Below are 19,863 nucleotides of genomic sequence, written 5' to 3' on the forward strand. Positions count from 1 at the left end.
GGATCTGGAAGAACTGAGTTAAGATCCTGTCTGTGCCACTTATTTTTCCCTATCTGATAAATGGGAATAATAGCCCAGTGTTAATAGGTTGCTATGAGATGAAGTTTCTGGTTCTTTGCTTTGTTTTCAAAGCTTATTTCTCTCTTCCATAATCTCTGGATTTATTTTATAGGGTTTAGTTGATGATACAATGGCAGGCCATTCCTATTGTAGCTAATAACCTGTCCAGAGATTCTTTTTGTTTGTTTTTTGTTTTTTGTTTTTTTTTTTTTTTTTTTTTTTTTGGTTTTTCGAGACAGGGTTTCTCTGCGTAGCTTTGCGCCTTTCCTGGAGCTCACTTGGTAGCCCAGGCTGGCCTCGAACTCACAGAGATCTGCCTGGCTCTGCCTCCCGAGTGCTGGGATTAAAGGCGTGCGCCACCACCGCCCGGCCCAGAGATTCTTTTATAATGGCGTTTCATTAAGTAGATTGGATTACCTTAGCCATAAATGGTTTAACAGTGGCCATCTGTCTTCACATAGGGCAAATATAAAGGTTCATCTTCATTATCAACTTGATGGGATATGGAATCACCTAGAAAATACACTTCTGAGTGTATTTGTAAGGATGTTTCCAGAAGGGTTTGATTAACCTGACTGTAGGCAGCACATCTCAAACGCCTGAAGATCCAGTCTGTATAGGAAGGAAAAAGCAAGCTTAGTACCAGGATTCATCTCTTTCTGTTCCCTAAATATAAACACATCGTGACTGACCAGCTCACACTCCTCTGTCATGCCTTCCCTGTCATGATGCATTATACTCTCTTAGCCCATGTGTAGCAGGAATCTTAAAAGTTCTTATTAATAAAATCAAACCTGAGGCCAGTTATTGGTGTGAATACTGGAAGGTCAGAGAGACAGAACAAGCCACAGCTATCTCACTTTGCCAATTCTTCAGCTGGTCCTGTTTCCTCAGACTGGAAGCTTCTGTGTCCTCATCCCAGTGGCTCTCAGCTGAACTGCTGCTTAAAAGCCTGAATGCTTAACCAGCCAAATGCTTAACCAGGCCAAATGCTTCTAGTTTCTGGTCCTCACGCCTTATATACCTTTCTGCTTTCTACCATCACTCCCTAGGATTAAAGGCTAGCTTCCTGGGATTAAAGGCGTGAGTCACCATGCATGGCTGTTTCCAATGTGGCCTTGAACTCACAGAGATCCAAGATGGATTTCTGCCTCTGGAATGCTAGGATTAAAGGCGTGTGCTATCACTGCCTAACTAGTGGCTGTTCTGTTCTCTGACCCCAGATAAGTTTATTAAGGTACACAATATTTTGGGGAACACAATACCACCACACCCATGAACCCAAATAAACCCTACCTCCCAGAAGCTTCTTTTTGTGAGGTACAAAGAAAAGTGCCTAACGCAACAGGAAAGGAATGCACAAAGGACCTGTATTGTATACTCTTACCAGCATCTTCCATGCATGTTGAATGACTTTGTACCTTAGCCTATGCTAGTATTTTTTCATATTTTATCTCCTTAATCCCCAATGTAAGGAGTCTTACAGAGTTTATTCAAAATTCCTACTGCTTTACACATTGGTAGTGGAGCCACAACTGGGACATAGAGCTTTTTGTGGCTCCTAACTGGTGCTGATGTATGACATTTGTTGAGGTTTTCATTATCACTTGAGAGGGAGCCAAGATGGGAAGAGAAAGTAATAGTATATTATGATTACTACCTAAAGCAGTTGACCAGAATCTATGATAGATGACAATAGGGACAGACCTCTATGTGAAAGTGACATTTCAGCCAAGACCTAATGAACAACCTGGAACTAACAATGCATAAAACCTGGAGACAAGAACAAAGTGGCTTGATGCTGATATTAAGTTGGCCTAGACTGGAACTGGCAACCAGAGAAATCAGTTGAGATAAGATGGAGGAGTTTTATAGGGCTTCTTGGGATGTGACAGAACGATTACGGACTCTTGCATTTTATTCTACAACAGTGAAGAGGATCATACCTGGCTGAGGCTTTCAATCATCTTTGTTACTTTACAACTTAATGAGAACATTGAGCAATTACTTCCTATTAATTAGTCCTTATTCAGTGGCAACTTTGCAGGACCCTTCTCTTCCATTTCAATAAGATTTTTATTAACATACATCTCTGTGCCTGACTTGCTATACATTCTGAGAAGCAATTCCTTACCACACACATTTCTTCTCTCTCCAAATGTTCCTGCCATTGTAGGACTTTGAGACACACATCTCTATCAATATATCTTAGAGAAATAAGTTGCTTTTTTTCAATTGCCCTACCCCAGCTTCCTGTGGCTCCTTCTGACACAAAGGACAGTGGTCCTGATGACCCTGGTGTGGAGCTGAGGAGCAGAGGAGTCAGTTGAGATAAGACAAAGTTTATCTGTCTTGCTCCTGTCTCCTTCCTCTCTTGGGAATTATCAACAACAAATGGACTCAGATTCTTTATTTACTTAAAGATATCTTTGGTTTGTGGTCAATATCAGCAGAAGTAGAATATCCCTAGGGACAAGTTTGTCTTCAAGGATTAAGGCTGTATTGTCCCACATTGTACAGATGAGAGCAAAGACAGAGAGAATAAGTCACTTCCCCAAGTCATCCAGCAAGGAGGTTGCAGAGACCTGATTCATACCCATGTCTCTCGCAATGCCCATGTTTTTCCCATAACCCTCTGCTTAGACCTGAGTTCGTTCTGAGAAAACTTCCTAATAGCAAAGTTTGTGAGACTTTTCATCATGTGGGAAAAGGGTGGTCATTGAATGGAAGATTTGATTTTGACATGTGGCCTCTTTTGTCATGGCTGAAGGCAAGGGCCAGATTGACAGCTGCCAAGCTTCTTTCACCCAAGTTCTGCTTCATCAAAAGTCCAGAGGATTTTTGGTTTTAAGCATTGTGCATCACAGCACATTTAACTGTTTGTGTGCAAATGGTCTTTGAGCCTTTATTGAGTAACACAAGGCAGGGCCCTGGCTTGTTTGGAACTCATTCCTTTATTTAAGTCATTCAGAAGCATCCTCTGAGTTTGCCTGCTTTGCCTGTTATAGACATTGATGTGTGGAAATTACCTCATCTGTACCCTGGAGAATTGGGCATCTCAGGGTGGAGACACTTGTAAAGGAATGATAAGGGAAAGAGATGAATCTTGCAGTTGATTGGCATCTGGGTGGAGAGTAAGTGCACAGGTGAGTGGAGAATTTGCTGGGAGGGATCTGAGGCTCTCAAAAGATAAAACTAGTAAGAATATAGGAGCAGAGAGAGCAGAGGGCATGCACAAGAAAGAGCCAGGCAAATACTGGGTGAATGTAAAAATAGGCTTCACTGGACTACATCTCAGGGTTCTGTAGTGTAGCTAGAGTTTTCCTGCCTGGTCCACAGTCAGGACAAATCTTTGTCACCCGCCAGTCCCACAGCCGCTCAGACCCAACCAAGTAAACACAGAGACTTATATTGCTTACAAACTGTATGGCCATGGCAGGCTTCTTGATAACTGTTCTTATATCTTAAATTAATCCATTTCTATAAATCTATACTTTGCTACATGGCTTGTGGCTTACCGGCATCTTCACATGCTGCTTGTCATGGCAGCGGCTGACAGTGTCTCCCTCCGCCTTCCTGTTCATTTATTTCTCTTCTCTGTTAGTCCCACCTATATTTCCTGCCTGGCTACTGGCCAATCAGTGTTTTCTTTATTGACCAATCAGAGCAACACATTTGACATACAGACCATCCCAGAGCACTGTAGTTTTTAAAGAGAGGCATAAGTGGTTTTGAAGTGATCCAGTTTTAAGAAGGGAAACTGTAAAAATCAGTGCATGCCCTGCCTGATCCAATTTCTAGAATAATTTTTTCCCCGTGAGCCAGTAGCCTAGGATGTGCCTGAGTCAGGCTGGCTCATTCCTTAGTGCAGATTCAGACTCTAAAGATTGCAGTGGCCTTATAGCTACTGATGTTCTTTTCCAGGAGACATGAGCATGTATATGTTCATGAGAATATTGATAGTCCTAACTAACATATGTGTGATGCTTGTTAGGGATTTGCAGTTTCAAATGGATTAAAATTATGCTTAATCTTCACTACACCTAGGAAGCAGGTACCTCTTGCAGTTCTTCCAATATATCTTCTAGTATAGGATCTAGTTCAGATGAACTTTGAGCAGCTAGAAACTCCATTCCTAAGTATGTACTCAACGAAAATACATAGGATACCAGGAAACATGCTTCAGAATGTTTATAAGCACTTTCAAATGTGGAAACAATCTTTCTGTCTGTCAGCAATATAATGGATAAACAAAATAACATTCAATCATGTTGTAGGTTGTTATGTAGCATTAAGATGAGAAAAACTACAACCTTGTACAGTAATGTGGGTAGATTTCACAAACATAATGTTGTAGACAAAGGGTGTTATTAAAGTGTACTTACTGTAAGATTCAATTTATATGAAGTTCAGCATTAACTAAAATAAACCATGATATAAACAGTCAGCTCAAATGGCAGGATGTTGAGTATGGTATATGTGACAATGAGGAGATTTCTGGCCAAGCAGCAAGGTTTTGTTTTGGGTCTAGATTTTAGTTACAGTGATGCATCAACTGTAAAAAATCTTAAAGCTATACTCTGTTGGAACCTAGGACCTATGCTGGGACACTTTGTTCAGCCTGGGTGAAAGGAGGAGGGGACTGGACCTGCCTCAACTGAATCTACCAGGCTGAGCTAAATCCCCAGGGGAGTTCTTGCCCTGGAGGAAATGGGAATGGGGGGTAGATTGGGGGAGGGCGGTGTAGCTAGAGTTTTCCTGCCTTGCCCACAGTCAGGACAAATCTTTGTCACCCGCCAGTCCCACAGCCGCTCAGACCCAACCAAGTAAACACAGAGATTTATATTGCTTACAAACTGTATGGCCATGGCAGGCTTCTTGCTAACTGTTCTTATAGCTTAAAGTAATCCATTCCCATAAATCTATACCTTGCCACGTGGCTCGTGGCTTACTGGCATCTTTTCATGCTGCTTGTCAGGGTGGCGGCTGGCAGTGACTCCTTCTGTTAGTCCTGCCTATACTTCCTGCCTAGCCACGGGCCAATCAGTGTTTTATTTATTGACCATTCAGAGCAACTTGACATACAGACCATCCTACAGCACAGCCAAGTGCAGACCATCTCAGACACCTGCACTCAGGCCCATGGTCCTAATCATCCTCTATGCAGACCTGCTGGGTAAAGCCACAAGGAACCTGAGAACAGGCTCCCACAGGACATACAGAACATCCCACAGCAGGGCAGGGGTTAGGGGGAGTGGGAGGAGGAAGGACAGGGGAATCCATGGCTGATATGTAAAATTAAATATATTATAAAATTTAAATAAATAAATTAAATTTAAAAAAGCTATACTCTGTGATCTCTAAATGTATTTTCTTCTTTCATAAAATGTTGATTGGCCAAAATATAAACAATAAAAGTATTCTGCAAATCTTGATGAAAGGCCTTTGCCAGACTCTAAATTCTTCATATTCGTAGCCCTGTCACAATCTTTCTTTAAATATATTTTATGTGTATCAGTGTTTTGACATGTGTGTATGTGTACCACATGTGTGCTGGTGCCCAGAAAGGTGAGAAGAGGGAATTGGATCCCTTAGACTGGGGTTGCAGATGGTTGTGAGCTACCATGTGGGTGTTGGGAACTGAACTGGTATCCTCTGAAAGAGCAGCCAGTGCTCTTATCTACTGAGCAGTTGCTCTAGACCACTCTGTCACAATCATACTGAAGATGCTCTGCCCAGTGATTTGAAGAGAAGGATAAAGGTACTTCCCAAAAGGAGCACTTCCTGTGGCTTGAGTTGGGCACTTAACATTCCTACCTAGACTGTACCTTTCTTTCTCAGTTAACCAATTTTTCAATGCAGTGGCAAACACCTGAGGCAATCAACTTATAAATAGAGAAGGTTTGGTTTTGCCTCATAATTTCATAGATTCTGGACCATGAGCATTTTGACCAATGACTATAGGGAAGCAGTACATCTTAGTAAAACACTCCATTTCCTGGCTAGGAAACAAAAGAGAACAGTTATGGAGTCAAGATCACACAACAACATTCAATACTGTACCCCCAATAATGTAAAGACCTCCTAACAGGCCCTTCCTCATAAAGGTTTTACCATCTCCCATTAGTGCCAAACAAATCAAATCTATTGACACTGGGCCTTTTAGGGACATTCAGACCCAGCCCTTAGTACTCTATCTTAGAACCCATTGTATTCTTTATCTCTGAATACCGGTTAGCTAACATGTAGAAGCCACCCAGTCAGCTTTTACTGAATGAATAAATATGTGAGAAAAGGACCAGCAGCTGCTGTGGGATGGTCTGTGTGTCAAATTGCTCTGATTGTTCAATAAATCAAACACTGATTGGCCAGTGGCCAGGCAGGAAGTATAGGCGGGACTAACAGAGAGGAGAATTAAGGGAACAGGAAGGGAAAAGGAGTCACTGCCAGCCGCCACCATGACAAGCAACATGTGAAGATGCCGGTAAGCCACGAGCCATGTGGCAAGGTATAGATTTATGGGAATGGATTACTTTAAGCTATAAGAACAGTTAGCAAGAAGCCTGCCACGGCCATACAGTTTGTAAGCAATATAAGTCTCTGTGTTTACTTGGTTGGGTCTGAGTGGCTGTGGGACTGGCGGGTGACAAAGATTTGTCCTGACTGTGGGCAAGGCAGGAAAACTCTAGCTACAAGCAGCCTTTTGTAGGGTTTGAACATTTGCTATACCTTTTCCTATCCATACTTAATACAAGAGAGAGAGAGAGAGAGAGAGAGAGAGAGAGAGAGAGAGAGAGAGAGAGAGGAGAGAAAGGAAAGAAAGAAAGAAAGACAGAAAGACAGAAAGAAAGAAAGAAAGAAAGAAAGAAAGAAAGAAAGAAAGAAAGAAAGAAAGAAAGAAAGAAGAAAGAAAGAAAGAAAGAAAGAAAGAAAGAAAGAAAGAAAGAAAGAAAGAAAGAAAGAAAGAAAGAAAGAAAGAAAGAAAGAAAGAAACCAGCAAAAGTAAATAGAGGGTGTTAGGTAAGATTCTGCCTCACACTCTCAAGCATTCTCTCTCTTAAATGTTCCCTCTCTCTATCTCTGTCTCTCTGCCCACCCCCCTCAGCTTTTAGTAAACAGAAAAAAAGAAAAGAAGTAAAAGTAGACCACAGAATCCTTTAGTTTTATAATCAAAAGTGATTCCCTGGTAAAAATCAGCAGGGATCTTAAATTGAGCAGTTTTTAATAAACTCACCTTCATTATTGGGTCAGGTTTATCATAAGCACCCCCAGTACTTCAAAGCAGAGGGAAGGAAAGCTATTATTGTGTGGGTCACATTCATAAATGTTTCAAGTAAGAGTCCATGTGCCCTCAGAGCTTCCCATGAAGCAGCTGCTTGGTGTACATGGGCACTTTCATTGGTCTGACCTGCAAAGCCACAAGAACCACCAGAGGACTTAGGAACAAGTCATCATTAGGTGGTGATGGGGAAGTGCAGGCAGAAGCCAAGGAGGTCTAATCAAAGGGAAACACAATAGCATCCACATTCCTGGTAAATAAACACCTTTGTGGCTCACTATCCATATGTTATATCAAATACTTTGTTTATCCCACCATCTTCACAACTTGTTTGACTGTGTTTCCTACACTAACATCCTACACTGAATTAAGGAATAAGTTTTATCCAAATCCCGCTGTGAACTGGTCTTGTCTATTGGAATTATGTAGCCATTTGGGAACCTCTGTTTCTCCCCTTGAATCAAGGAAGCCTGTGGTCTGATTTGCCAAGCCCATCCTAGGCTGATTTTTTTCATTTAACTTAATCATGAAAGCAGGCTGCAAAGAAAGAAACTAAGATCAGAAGGGAGGGAAAGGAGAACTTCCCTTAAGAAAGGTCTTGGTTATGCAGACCTCAGACATTTGCCTGGTTTGATGGTTCCTTTTGATTGTCAGTGTGAATGGATTAAGAAACATTTGGGCATTAGTTGGGAATGCCTTTGAGTGAATTTGCAGGGAGGAGTAGCTGAGAAGGGAACTGGAATATGGGCAGCAGCATCACATGGGCTGGGATTCCATTCTGAATAAGAAGGGAGGAAAGTGAAAGCCAACTGCTCATCAGCATTCTCATTTTTCTGCTTCTCAGTCTTCTGAAATGTGTGCAGGCAGCCTCACACCCCTGTTGCCATGAAGCCACAGGGACCACAACTTCCCCACCATTAAAAACCAACCATACCACCTCAAACTGTGAGCTGAAATTCTTTTTCTAAGTTGCTTTCATCATGTATCTGATCATAGCAACAAGGAAATGACTAATGTACTGAGGAAATTTAAGTAGTTCCCCTTGCTGGCAAGAACTAAGCCTGTACTTGCTGAGAGTTTTGTTGGGTGTGCTCATATGCAGAAAGAAGACAGTTGCTCTGACGTTCAGCAAGTCAACTCTGAAACATTGTCCTAATTCCAGTCTTTCTAGTCTCTAGCCAATGACTATGATCACTTACACAGGGTCATGCCTGCCATCATCATCATCATGCAAGACACTCCTCAGGAAGCTCTGCCATCTCTGACTTTTTACATGCTAGTTTCCTGCCATATCTGTACAGGGGCCACCTGCAGATGCCCTATGGTCTCCTTCAGTCCTTGCAACACTGAATTACTCTTCTTCCAGGAAGAACTACACTGGTAGAACCAGACCTTCCCTGTTTACTTAAGAGCGTATTTGTGTACACACACACACACACACACACACACACACACACACACACACACACACGGAGCAACATGCCATGTTTGAAAGATCACTAATCATACAATATGATTAATTTTGCAACTGTGTAGCCATGTGTGAGCCTTAGTCTTCATGTCTAAAATGGGAAACATTTCATCTCCCTTGTAGTTTTGTCCAAGAATCAGAGAATCAGAGGTCACATAAATAAAGTATCCAGCCTCTCATGGACAGCAGTTACCAGGTAAATGCTAGCTCAGTACCGCTGTCTTCAGCTTCATCTCCCTTTTACAGTGCAATGAGTTCTCCCCTATTCCTGGATTATCTCCTCCTCTCTGCCCAGAAGTTCCACCTATACCTCTTGCCTACTACCTATTGGCTGTTCAGCTCTTTATTAAACCAATCATAGCAATATACTTCTCTCTCTCTCTCTCTCTCTATCTATCTATCTATCTATCTTTGTGTGTGTGTGTGTGTGTGTGTGTGTGTGTGTGTGTGTGTTTGTGTGTAAATTTTACTCTTTCTTAAAATATCTCTTTGTTTAGGGAACAATTTCTATGGTGTAGTGGAACTGGCTGGCATCCTCTGGTGTGTGGGGGTGGGGTGCCAATCATCTGCTTTTCTTCCCATGTCAATGATACCACATTACCAAAATGCCCCAAGGTAAGAGTATCTACACTGTAAACTGGCAAGCACTACCAGTCTTCTTGGGATAGCTGTGTGCTAACGTTATCAGGCTACCACAAGAAGACGCATCAGTTTTTTAAGTGTTGGTGAGGCAAGTAGTGTTTTCCTAATTTTTACCTATGTAGAAACTAAATCAAAAAAGGAGGAGGAGGAGGAGGAGGAGGAGGAGAAGTCATCCCATGGCTTCAAATGGCTCTGGGGCTCAGGTCTGTGTGAATAGTGAAGAAGCATTGGCTTTGTAGTAAGGCACACCCACACTGGTCTACCTGTTTTTTCAACTCTAAATTAGACAGATGCCTGAGTAGCCTCTCAGTTTCCCCTCTAGCAAAATAAGAATGACATTTGTCTTCAAAAGATCTTGGAGCATTGAGGCATATGGTATTTTAAAAAAGCCAATATGCATGAAGGATATAAGTAATCAGCTTAATTCACCTTGTAACTCATAAATACATATCTCTGTGTCACTCTATTCTTACCATTTTTTTCAAATTTTCTCTGCCTAAAACCTTCTGTCAATAGTGATTTTCTCCAAACATGTTCCACTAGAATAAGTAAAAAGTATTAGAGTCAATATGTATGTCTGCCATGAGGAGGAACTCAGTTTCCTTCTGGGAATCTTAGAGATATGTGTCTAGGTATCAACTAATATGTTTAGCAGCCTGGACAGTGGCCCTTCTGCTGAGTTAATCATCATGATTGGAATTACTTTGGGGACCCAAATGTGTAGCAGTTCCCTTCACCACCTTGGCCACATGGCCTCTTGTTCCAAATTTGGCTTTTTCTGCCCACTTGGACTCAATTGTTGGTAGATAACTGCCTTCAATTCACTCAGCTAAGCCAAAATACACATTCCTTTATTTGAGTTTTCTGGCCTTAATACTACATTTAATTGTTTTCCCTTTTTCCAAAGACAAGAGTGTGTTCAGTAGAAAATTGCTCTACACCTGCTCCATTTGCTTCAAGTCCAGCCCTATAAAAATTCACCATAAAGAGGTGATGAGAAAGAAACAATAGGCTCTTGTTAATAATTTCTTATAAACACAAAGCTTTAACATTTGTGTTAAAGACCTAGCATAAGAACTGCCTTCCCACTGATTGACACACATGTTGATTATCACTGAGCCAAGGAAAGCTGTTCTGAAATCAGCAACACCAAGGCCAGGGTGTGTAGCTGGTCAGTACTGTTAGATAATAAAGGTTGGAATGTTGACTCGGAGGTTAAAAGCACTTGCTCTTGAACAGGACTTGAGTTTATTCGCAGCACCCACACAGCAGCTCACAACCTACTGTAATTCAAATTTCAGAGAATCTCTTCTGGTCTCTGTGGGTACCAAATGCACATGTACACACATGCAGGCAAACATTCAAACACACAAAAAAAATTTAAATAACTAAAACTGAAACATGTAATCAGAGTAAAGTTGTAGAGAAGGCATTGTACTTTTTTCCTGAAAAAAAAGCAAATGGTATGTATTGTGCAAGTGATACTAAGGTTGTCATGTCTCCAGAGAAAACACAGAAGAGAAACTAGTATTTATGAGATATATACTGCACATCAAGTTCACAGCACAATCTCTTATTATTACTGTGATAATAGTTTATAAATAGTATATAAATAATAGAAATTTATTATTTTAACCCAATAGTACAACTGTCACCACAAAATAACTCCAGAAAGTACTAGGAATTAAGGTATGTACCTACTTACTTTAATTCTCTTTCATATATAGTGAGTATGTTTCAAAGATGTGATTTAGTTTTACACTTGATCAGTATTTGGCATAGCCTGGTGCTGAGGCCATGACTCTTCATCTCTAAACCATTCACCCTGTGTGATGAAGACTGGCTGCCTGAGATTTGGGAGGGAAAAATCATCCTTGCAGGTAAATAGGCTGTCTCAGAGTGGCTGATATGTCTAGTGACATCTCACTGTTGGTTGCTCGTCTTCTTCTATCCTATGTTGTTGCCCAGGAGTGATACTACTGCTTCTGGATAAGTTGCGCAAGATGAAATGGGAACAGATGTGGAGGCTGACAGCTGAGAGGGAACTCATGGGCATGCTGTCTACCTCCTTAGCTGACCAGGTGAGTGGCCAGTGACAGGGATCCTTACACCTGAGTACCCTCCTGTTAGTGCATACTGTGTACTATAGTAAAACTGAGTAAGATGTTTTTTGTTACAATTTGGTTTAGTTCATTGTTTTTTTTCTCAAACAAATTCTCAGGATATACTCTAGGCTGCCTTGAACTAGCAAGTCTCCTGTTTGTTTCCCAAGTTCTGGGATGTACATGTATGTGCCACCATGCCTGGATTATGAGGTTCATTTTAGATCACAGTTTAGTAGGCTTAACCCATAGTTGGTTGACCATATTACTCTTGGTCTAAAACCATAAAACTGGTGAGCACATGGAGGATCATATCTGCTCACCTCACAATAAGGACATCAAAGAAGACACTGGGTCCCCACAATCACTCTCACATGTGTTCTTCCAGTGACCTTAAAACTTTCCACTAAATCCGACCTATCAAAGGTTTAAAGACCTCCAGTGATAATCCAGCGCTTAGAACCAGTAGTTTAGCACATGGACCTTTGGGAGAATATCCCAGACCCCAAACTACCGCAGACCTGATCTGTTTTTCAAAGACTCCTGTTAATAATTGAATGAGTCTCAATTCATTGGTTCTTTTATACACTCAGTCAAAAAATATTCACTGGACATTATATACTAGGACTTGTATGAAGATGACAGGTAAGTAAAGTACCTGATTGTTTTCTTTATTTACTTTATGTGTAATTATATTGTTCCTGCATGTATGTCTCTGGACCTCATGTGTGTCTGGCACCCATGCAGGCCAGAAGAGGGTGTCAGATCCTCTAACTGAAGTTTACAGTGCTTGTGAACCTCCATAGGTTGCTGGGAATCAAACCTGGCTTCTCTGGAACAATAGCCAGTGCTCTTAACCACTGAGCCATGTCTCCAGTGGTAGGACCCAGGTTCTTCACCTCACAAAGTTCATTCTTTATGGAATCAGACTCACAAGTGGATGACAGTCTGCTCTGTGAAAAGGCATGAGTACCATCTTTACCATCATTGTGGAATGTACCTGCTCCCTATGGTCCCAAAATGCCATGGTTATTTCCGAAATATTTCACATACATCTGAAAAGCAGCATGTAATGTGTAACCTAAAACCATTACTGTGATCCTAATCCTAGTAGCACTCAACTCAAGGCAATTGCATTTAAGTGGGAAAAACAGACCTTAAGCAGATAGTCTGAGAAGGACCTCCAGCTCCAAAAAAATGATTAATATTTGTTAAAAACACGTGTATCATTTTGACTGGGAAAGGCATGGGGTCTGTTTGACTTCAATTCAGGATCACTCACTTAGATTTTACCTTCTTGTGATGTTGCTGTCCATCTTGAGGTGTGAAGATACTCTCTCTGGGTTTTCTTCATTTCTTCCTTTCCTTTCCATCCTGAGTTCATGCCTAGTGATTCCTTTGTCAAATTTCAACAAGGAAAATCTGCAAGGTTATATAACTGTTTTTCTTTCTCTCTCTTTTTTAACCATTATTATTATTTAACCATTATTTATATATATTTTTATATTTTTTTAACCATTATATAATATTTAACCATTATTATTCAGTATTTCCCAAGGAGCCAAAAACTGATCTCCCTTCCTAAGCAATGAGATACAGCATAATGAGTGAGTGAAAAACTAAAATAAAACAATGCAGGTGCTGTGTAAGACCTGAGAGGAAAGTTGTCTGCTGTCCTCATATTTCAAGTCATGTAACAGTGACCTGAGTGTATCCCCCCAAAGCTAACAATTGTATATCTGTGTCCAGTGAGGATAGTTTGTTCAGCCATCTTATGTCATAAAGGCCCATAATTCACCTCCCAGCACCACCTGTCAAGTAGCTGGCTAATAAGTGGGGCTACATATTAGGTTTGGAGGGAGCTCAAACATGGTTTAAAAAAAAATCCTTCCTAGACAAGTTGGAGTAGGAGTTTAAAATAGGGAGTTGCACTCTGGGTGCTATGGCCTGCAGAAATCCAAGGAGCATTCATCACCAGGACAACCTAAAGCCCTAAGAAAGAGGTACTAGAAATGAGGATCTGTAGTTTGTCTCAACCCTCTGGATAAGTTGAGCCACATGTAATTACATTATTTCCTCTCTAGAAGGCTCAGGATAGCACAGGGCTCCCACTTAGGATGGGACAAGGGGCGGAAAAGGGAATTGATTTATTTTATGATAGCCAGCATGGGAAAGTCTTTCCCTATCTGCCCTGTGTGACCTTGCTGGATGATAGCCAGCTGGACTCATAAGCACTGAGTCAATCATGTTGGTCTATGACATTCCCTTGTGTCTGTCCAGACATTACCCCTTGGTTCCTGTAGAAAGCAGTCAGGAAAACTCTTCACAATGAGAGCAGTACTATGCCCAGAGCAGGATGTTTGAGAGATGTCCTCCTGTAAGCTAAACCTGCCACTCACTTGACTGTGTCCTTGGCTTTTATTCCACAGGATATTTTCAATGCTGTCATCAAACAAAACCCTTTCCTGGTGTATCAGCTCCCCTGCTTCTGGAATGTACAGCTATCAGACCACACTCGCTCTGAGCAGTGCTACAGAGATGTGTCTGATTTAAAGGTGGGTCAAGAAGTGCCATGGTGGGATGTGCTTCATACCTTCAACATAGTCCTATCATGAACATAGGGAAGCTGGGTGTAGGGATTGGCAGGAAACAGTTTTCTGTAAGCCTGTGGGCATGTGGTAGAAAATGTAAGGTCCCAGGAGAACAGAATGAACATGATTTTCCTGTCTGTTGGCTCTTTTCTTTCACACTCCTATTTGGGATTCCTGGAAAGCATAGAAGCCCCCAGAGTAAAGAACCAGCTTGTATGATTTTTCCACTTTCCATATGCTGCCAGCTGTTTTGGTTCATTCCAAATCCCAAAATCCATTTATTTAACTCAAGCAAAAACATTTGCAGAGAGGTCCACTATGTGCCAGGTGCTATAGATAGGATGTAAATCACTTCCTGCTTCCAGGGCACATTTGTAATAAAGGGCAGAGAAATGTGAAAGGAAACTGGTATAAATAAATACTGCAGGAGCCATAACAGGTGTAGGAGTGTCAGGGTAAAGAAAGCAAGCACAAATGTCTCATTCTCCTCCAGAAAATGGGACAGGGGCATAAAAGCTTTCATTGTGACTTTCTTAGTACCAACTACTAAAGCAGGCTTCACTTTAAGACAACAGGGCAGGATATATTGGCTAGTGGTGTACATAATGTCACAAAACAAAATATTCTAATTGTGGTTATACTTAGTAACTATGTATTTAGCCTATGAGTCTATACATTGGATGGGGGTTCACTCATTTTCCCTGACTTAACCAAGTACTGTGATTAGCTTCAGTTCAGAAGGGTGATGCCTAGGATACCTCAGATGTCCTCCAGGGTTCCCAGTATGATGTCATCAAGTTAAACTGATATGTTCTCAGAGCAAGGCAGAGGTGGAAGGGGAAGCCCTAGTGTACAGATGGAAGCCCTGACTTCTTGTTGCTAATGACTCACTGTCAAACATGGCCAAAAGAAAAAAGTATCTCAAAACTTGCTTTCCTCCAACATTTTCTACCTTATTTTTTGAGGTCTGGCACATACTGAACCTGTAACTCACTAACTGGCTGGATGGCTAGCCAGAATCTTCCTGTCTCCACCTCCTAGTACTGGGATTACAGGCACATATCACCATGCCTACGTTTTTTTTTTCACATACATACTTGTATATACACACACACAAATAACCAAGTGATTTGAATTCATTAAGGGTATATATAATAATATCTAACATATAATATTAATATAATATAATATAATAACATACAGGCTCAATAATATCTATTTGCCTGTAATGTTAAATCTAAATGAGGAATTGGTAATGAAATAGTTTGCCAGATTCAAGAGAAAATTATATGCAGCATCTGCTCTTTACAAGAGATAGGCCTATCTAATGTAAAGCTAAAGGGTTGACAATAACAATAAGCAAAAATATTATCAAAAAAGTACCCAAAAGAAGCTATACTAACTGTACTGATACTAGATAAAGCATTAGAGAAAGAGAGATGGGCCCAACTAAAAATATCAAACTTGACAGGAAGGTACAAGCATCCCAAATCTGTATGTATCTTGTGGAGCAGCATATGTGTTTTTAAATGTGTAAGTGTAAAGAATGTAAGTAGATTTACAATTGCATATGTATTTTAATTTTTATTTGTATGTGTGCACACCAAACTCATTAAAACTTTAGAGAAATAAAAGGACAAGCCTACTATCTTAGTGGAATGCTTTAATGTCCCATTTTCAAGCATGAAAACAGTTAAAAAATAATAAAAATACTGAAGATTCAAATGACAGTTGACATACTTGATTTATTGGGTAAATAAAGAGGCTTGTGTAGACAGAATATATGTCCTTATCAGCTTGACACTCAACACTTACCATGATGTAACCATGTACTAAACCATAAAACAACATTTAGTATATTTTAAGAAAATGATATTTTATCATAATGCAACAAAATACTTCAATTAGAATCCTTTAAAAATAAGATGAAAGGCATCTAATTGATTAAAATTGAGAACTCTCTCCTACATTCCTTATGGTTCTAAATGGTAATTGTAATTGAAACTGAGAACTACTTAGGAACTAAATGAAATTGAAAACAATCTGTGTCCAAAAGTAGGGGAATAACTAAGCATATGGGAGAAACCAAGAAAGTCTGAAAATTAATATACCAAGCTTACAGCCTGTGATGATATACAGTGAACATGAGGATAAATTAAAAGGAAATAAAATGCAAGACATAAAGAACATAAGAGCAGAAACTGGTTAACAAATTGTTTAATAAAGTCAGAAATTCCTTGTTTGGAAAGGACCAATAAAATCAACAACAGTCTTCCAGTACTTGTCAGACACAGAAAAGAAAACCCACGAGGCATTGGATAGCTGGCATAAATTCAGATTCATTGGTTCATTTTTTTGAGCCAATGATTTTCCTGAGTTCTAGATATACAACAAAGAAAAGTTACCAATCTCTATCTCACAGAACTTTCAACTTGTAAATACTACAGAATTATAGATAGTATCCAAATGCAATCAACCTTATTTTAATACATTTGAAAGCTTATATGAAAAGAAAAATTCCTAGAATCTATAATTTACTAAAACTGATTTCAGAAGTCATATATCTGGATTATCTTCTATCCATTAAATCTTCATATGAGAGTGGGTAGGTATGGCAAGTGTGGGCATAGTATGTGGATACATGTGGTGTGTGTGTCCCATTGTAATGAAATTATTGCTGTCCATTTCATTTCTTAAGTTCAAAAGTTTAAAAAGAGTTCTAGTACCATTCCTAAAATTTCCTCTGAGTACTCAAAATCAGGGCCTAGCTTTTCAGCTGCCCACAAGTCTGTGTATCACTGTCAGAGTCATAATGACTCTGAAACAAACAGCTCCAGATACAAGAAAGTCCCATAACCAAAACTTTTTAGTTCAAGCAAGTCTCTCTGAAACTTTCGCTCTCAGCTACCACTGCATTTTGCAGTCTATAGCCTTCTATAGCCTGGCTACTCCCCAACTAGGCTAAAGAACCTCACCTCACAGCCACACGGGCTCAAGGCTCCTTCAGCTGCCATGAATTAAACTGTGGCCTTCCCACAGAAACTCCTGCTTTGGGAGGGTCCCTATTACCTGTTTCACTGATGGTCCAAGTGCTCAACAAACCAGGTCCCTGCCACAGATCCCCAGTCTGGATGTGTCTTAGCTGCTCATCCAGCACTGACACTGCTTCTCCAGTCCTGGAGAAGTCCAGGCTGGTCTCTGCCGTCTCTACTGTTCACTGCTGCTCTGCTCACTGTTCACTTTTCCCATGATATGTCATCACTGCTGGGCTTTCCAAGCTGCTACCTACCGTTTGCCTTTCTCATGGCTTAGTGTGTCCACTTCTAACCATGGCTTCTTTACAGCTGAAAGTGTGCAGACCTTCGCCACTAGTGCTGGTCTGCTTTCTCCGGGTCTTGGTGTCTGCTGCTTGGGAAGCTATGATGTTCCATGGGTCTCAGCAGTGGACACCTGGCTGCTACTTTCTGAAGTTGGCAGTCTCTAGAGCTGCTTCTTGTTGTTATTGGTGGCTTTTGGAACTGCCAAGTCTGCTAGGGACACTACTTTCTGCATCCCAGGTTCCTATTCTACTCTAAATGACTTTTTTATTAAACCTTCATCATATCCTTAGACCTAAAGCCTATATATTCTAAACCTACATTTTTCTGACTAAATCTCTGACCTACATTCTATAGGACAGCTATATAAACCCTACCCAAGTCTTATTCAAGCCTACATAATAAACTTATATTCTATAAACCTTACCTAAGTCTTACTTACATTCTATAGGTCTACTTTATAAACCTTAAAATCTATAAGAAACCTCTTAACTATTATCACTTTACATATAGCAGAACTAACTTAACACTAAAGCAAACACGTATAAGGTATTTCTTAACTCCTAGAAAAGATTTTTAGCTAAATTATTAACAAGACCAGAAGTACACAAATCATTTCTAATGTTCAGACTTTATAGTAAAGTTCAGAGTTTATAGTCAGCTTTGATATTACTCTAAAATTTCTTGAGAATTTGAAACAAGAGTCTAATTTGGCAATGGCTCTCTCAACCCTGGGATTTTAGTAAGTACTGTCACTATGGGGTTATAACACTTGTTGCTAGAGAGCTGTAACATTCTCAGGACAAAGCCACACTCCAAAGTTACTTTCCCCTCCGGAGCTTTCTCGGCCATTCCAGAACTGGCAGAGATACACTCAGCAGCAAATGGTTTCTAACTAGAGGCTGTTCCTTTACCCAAATTCATAACAGCTCCCCTAAGTGCTTTAATTCAGACAAGCATTTCTGTTACACTTTTGCTCTACCAAAAAGCTTCCCTTCAGGCTGAGGGTGAAATTACTGTATTGAACTGCTGTAAAACTCTTAGCAAAACTCCTTGTGCAGCTATTAGACAATATAAGGAACTGTTTTAACTCTGCATTTATACTACATTTCCCAGAATGCCTTTCGGGTGTGCTAGCAACCTTCCAGTTCCCTTTACAGGGTTTTGCTTTTGCAAAGGGAGATTTCTCTTTCCTAAGTTTGCATTAGGATGCCTGTGCCCCACCCCACTTAACAGGTATCTCTCTCCAGTTAGATCTTTCATCAGACCCTGTTCCCAAGCTTTGTGTTCCTTTGTCCGAAAATTCAGGCTGCGGGTTATTGCCTGAGGCAAAATTCCCTCTACGCTTGTTCTTCATTGGTACCGGGTCAGTGAGGAAAATGAAAGTACTTGAAACAAAAGTTTTTTTTAGAAACATCTTTTTAGAATTTTCCTCCAGGACAGTTCTCTGGCCTGTCCTGCCTCAGCTTTTCAGGGCCCCTGATGCTGCAGCACAGCAACAGTCAAGATACTCAGCTTTACTGCTTTGTCTGCAGCCCCTCCCTTCAGGGAGGGATCTGCCTGCACTCTCATCAGGCCTTGCCTCAGGGAACTCTTCCATCAAGGTGAAACTAATTTTTGCCCTTACAGAAAGCAAAACCAAGAAAAAAAAGTTCTGAAAGGCTTTTTAGTTTTTAGAGAGAAATTAAGTTTTTTCCAAGAGAGAGAAAGACCAACAAGTTTTCCCAAAACTTCTGCTTCCTAAACTTTGGCCAAGAGGGAACTAATTTTGAGGGTACAGTGTTTCCACACAGTGGTAGCCTCAGCAGAGTGAAAGTTTTCTCAGACACTGCTGACAGCAGAGGGTTTTGTCTGCCTCGGGGACAATTCCCCCCTGCTTCTCTGGGCTTAGATTTAGATTTGCCCATAGGCCAAAAGCTTCCCTGGGAGTCTTTCCTCTGCCTGTTAAGCTTTTCTTTGATAGATATTTCCTCTGATTCTTCCCCAAGATTTTGCATTCATAGCCCCATAGTTAGGCCTGTCTTATCCTACTTTACCCTAAGCTTTTCCTTTCTGTATTCCTAACCCAATATTTTTATTTTCTTTTTTTAAAAGATTTATTTATTTATTATGTATACAGTGAGTGTTCAGCCTGCAGGCCAGAAGAGGGCACCAGATCTCATTGTGGATGAAAGAGAGAGAGAGAGAGAGAGAGAGAGAGAGAGAGAGAGAGAGAGAGAGAGAGAGAGAGAGGAGGAGAGAGAGAGAGAGAGAGAACCTATAGAGAGAGAAATCTAACACTGCAGCATTGCGGTATTTCACTGCCTACTCTATACACCCGAGAATAAAATACTGTTGCCTTCATTTTTCAATTCCCTATCGGCATGCCTACACTCACAACGCCCCCTCAATCCTTTTGTCA

General features: G+C 40.6%; 1 protein-coding gene across 3 annotated transcripts in view; it reads left to right on the top strand.

Annotated features, from left to right (window-relative positions):
* Positions 1–19,863, top strand: part of Large1 (LARGE xylosyl- and glucuronyltransferase 1) — a 508,586-nt gene that overhangs the window by 429,353 nt on the left and 59,370 nt on the right. For all 3 annotated transcript variants that reach the window (XM_028894770.1, XM_028894772.2, XM_037206162.1), the window contains 2 exons: positions 11,421–11,533; positions 13,984–14,109. In XM_028894770.1, the coding sequence (XP_028750603.1) occupies positions 11,421–11,533; positions 13,984–14,109 (239 nt within the window). The remainder of the gene's footprint in view (positions 1–11,420; positions 11,534–13,983; positions 14,110–19,863) is intronic.

The sequence above is a fragment of the Peromyscus leucopus genome, chromosome 5, assembly GCF_004664715.2.
Source record: "Peromyscus leucopus breed LL Stock chromosome 5, UCI_PerLeu_2.1, whole genome shotgun sequence".
Taxonomy (NCBI): Eukaryota; Metazoa; Chordata; class Mammalia; order Rodentia; family Cricetidae; genus Peromyscus; species Peromyscus leucopus.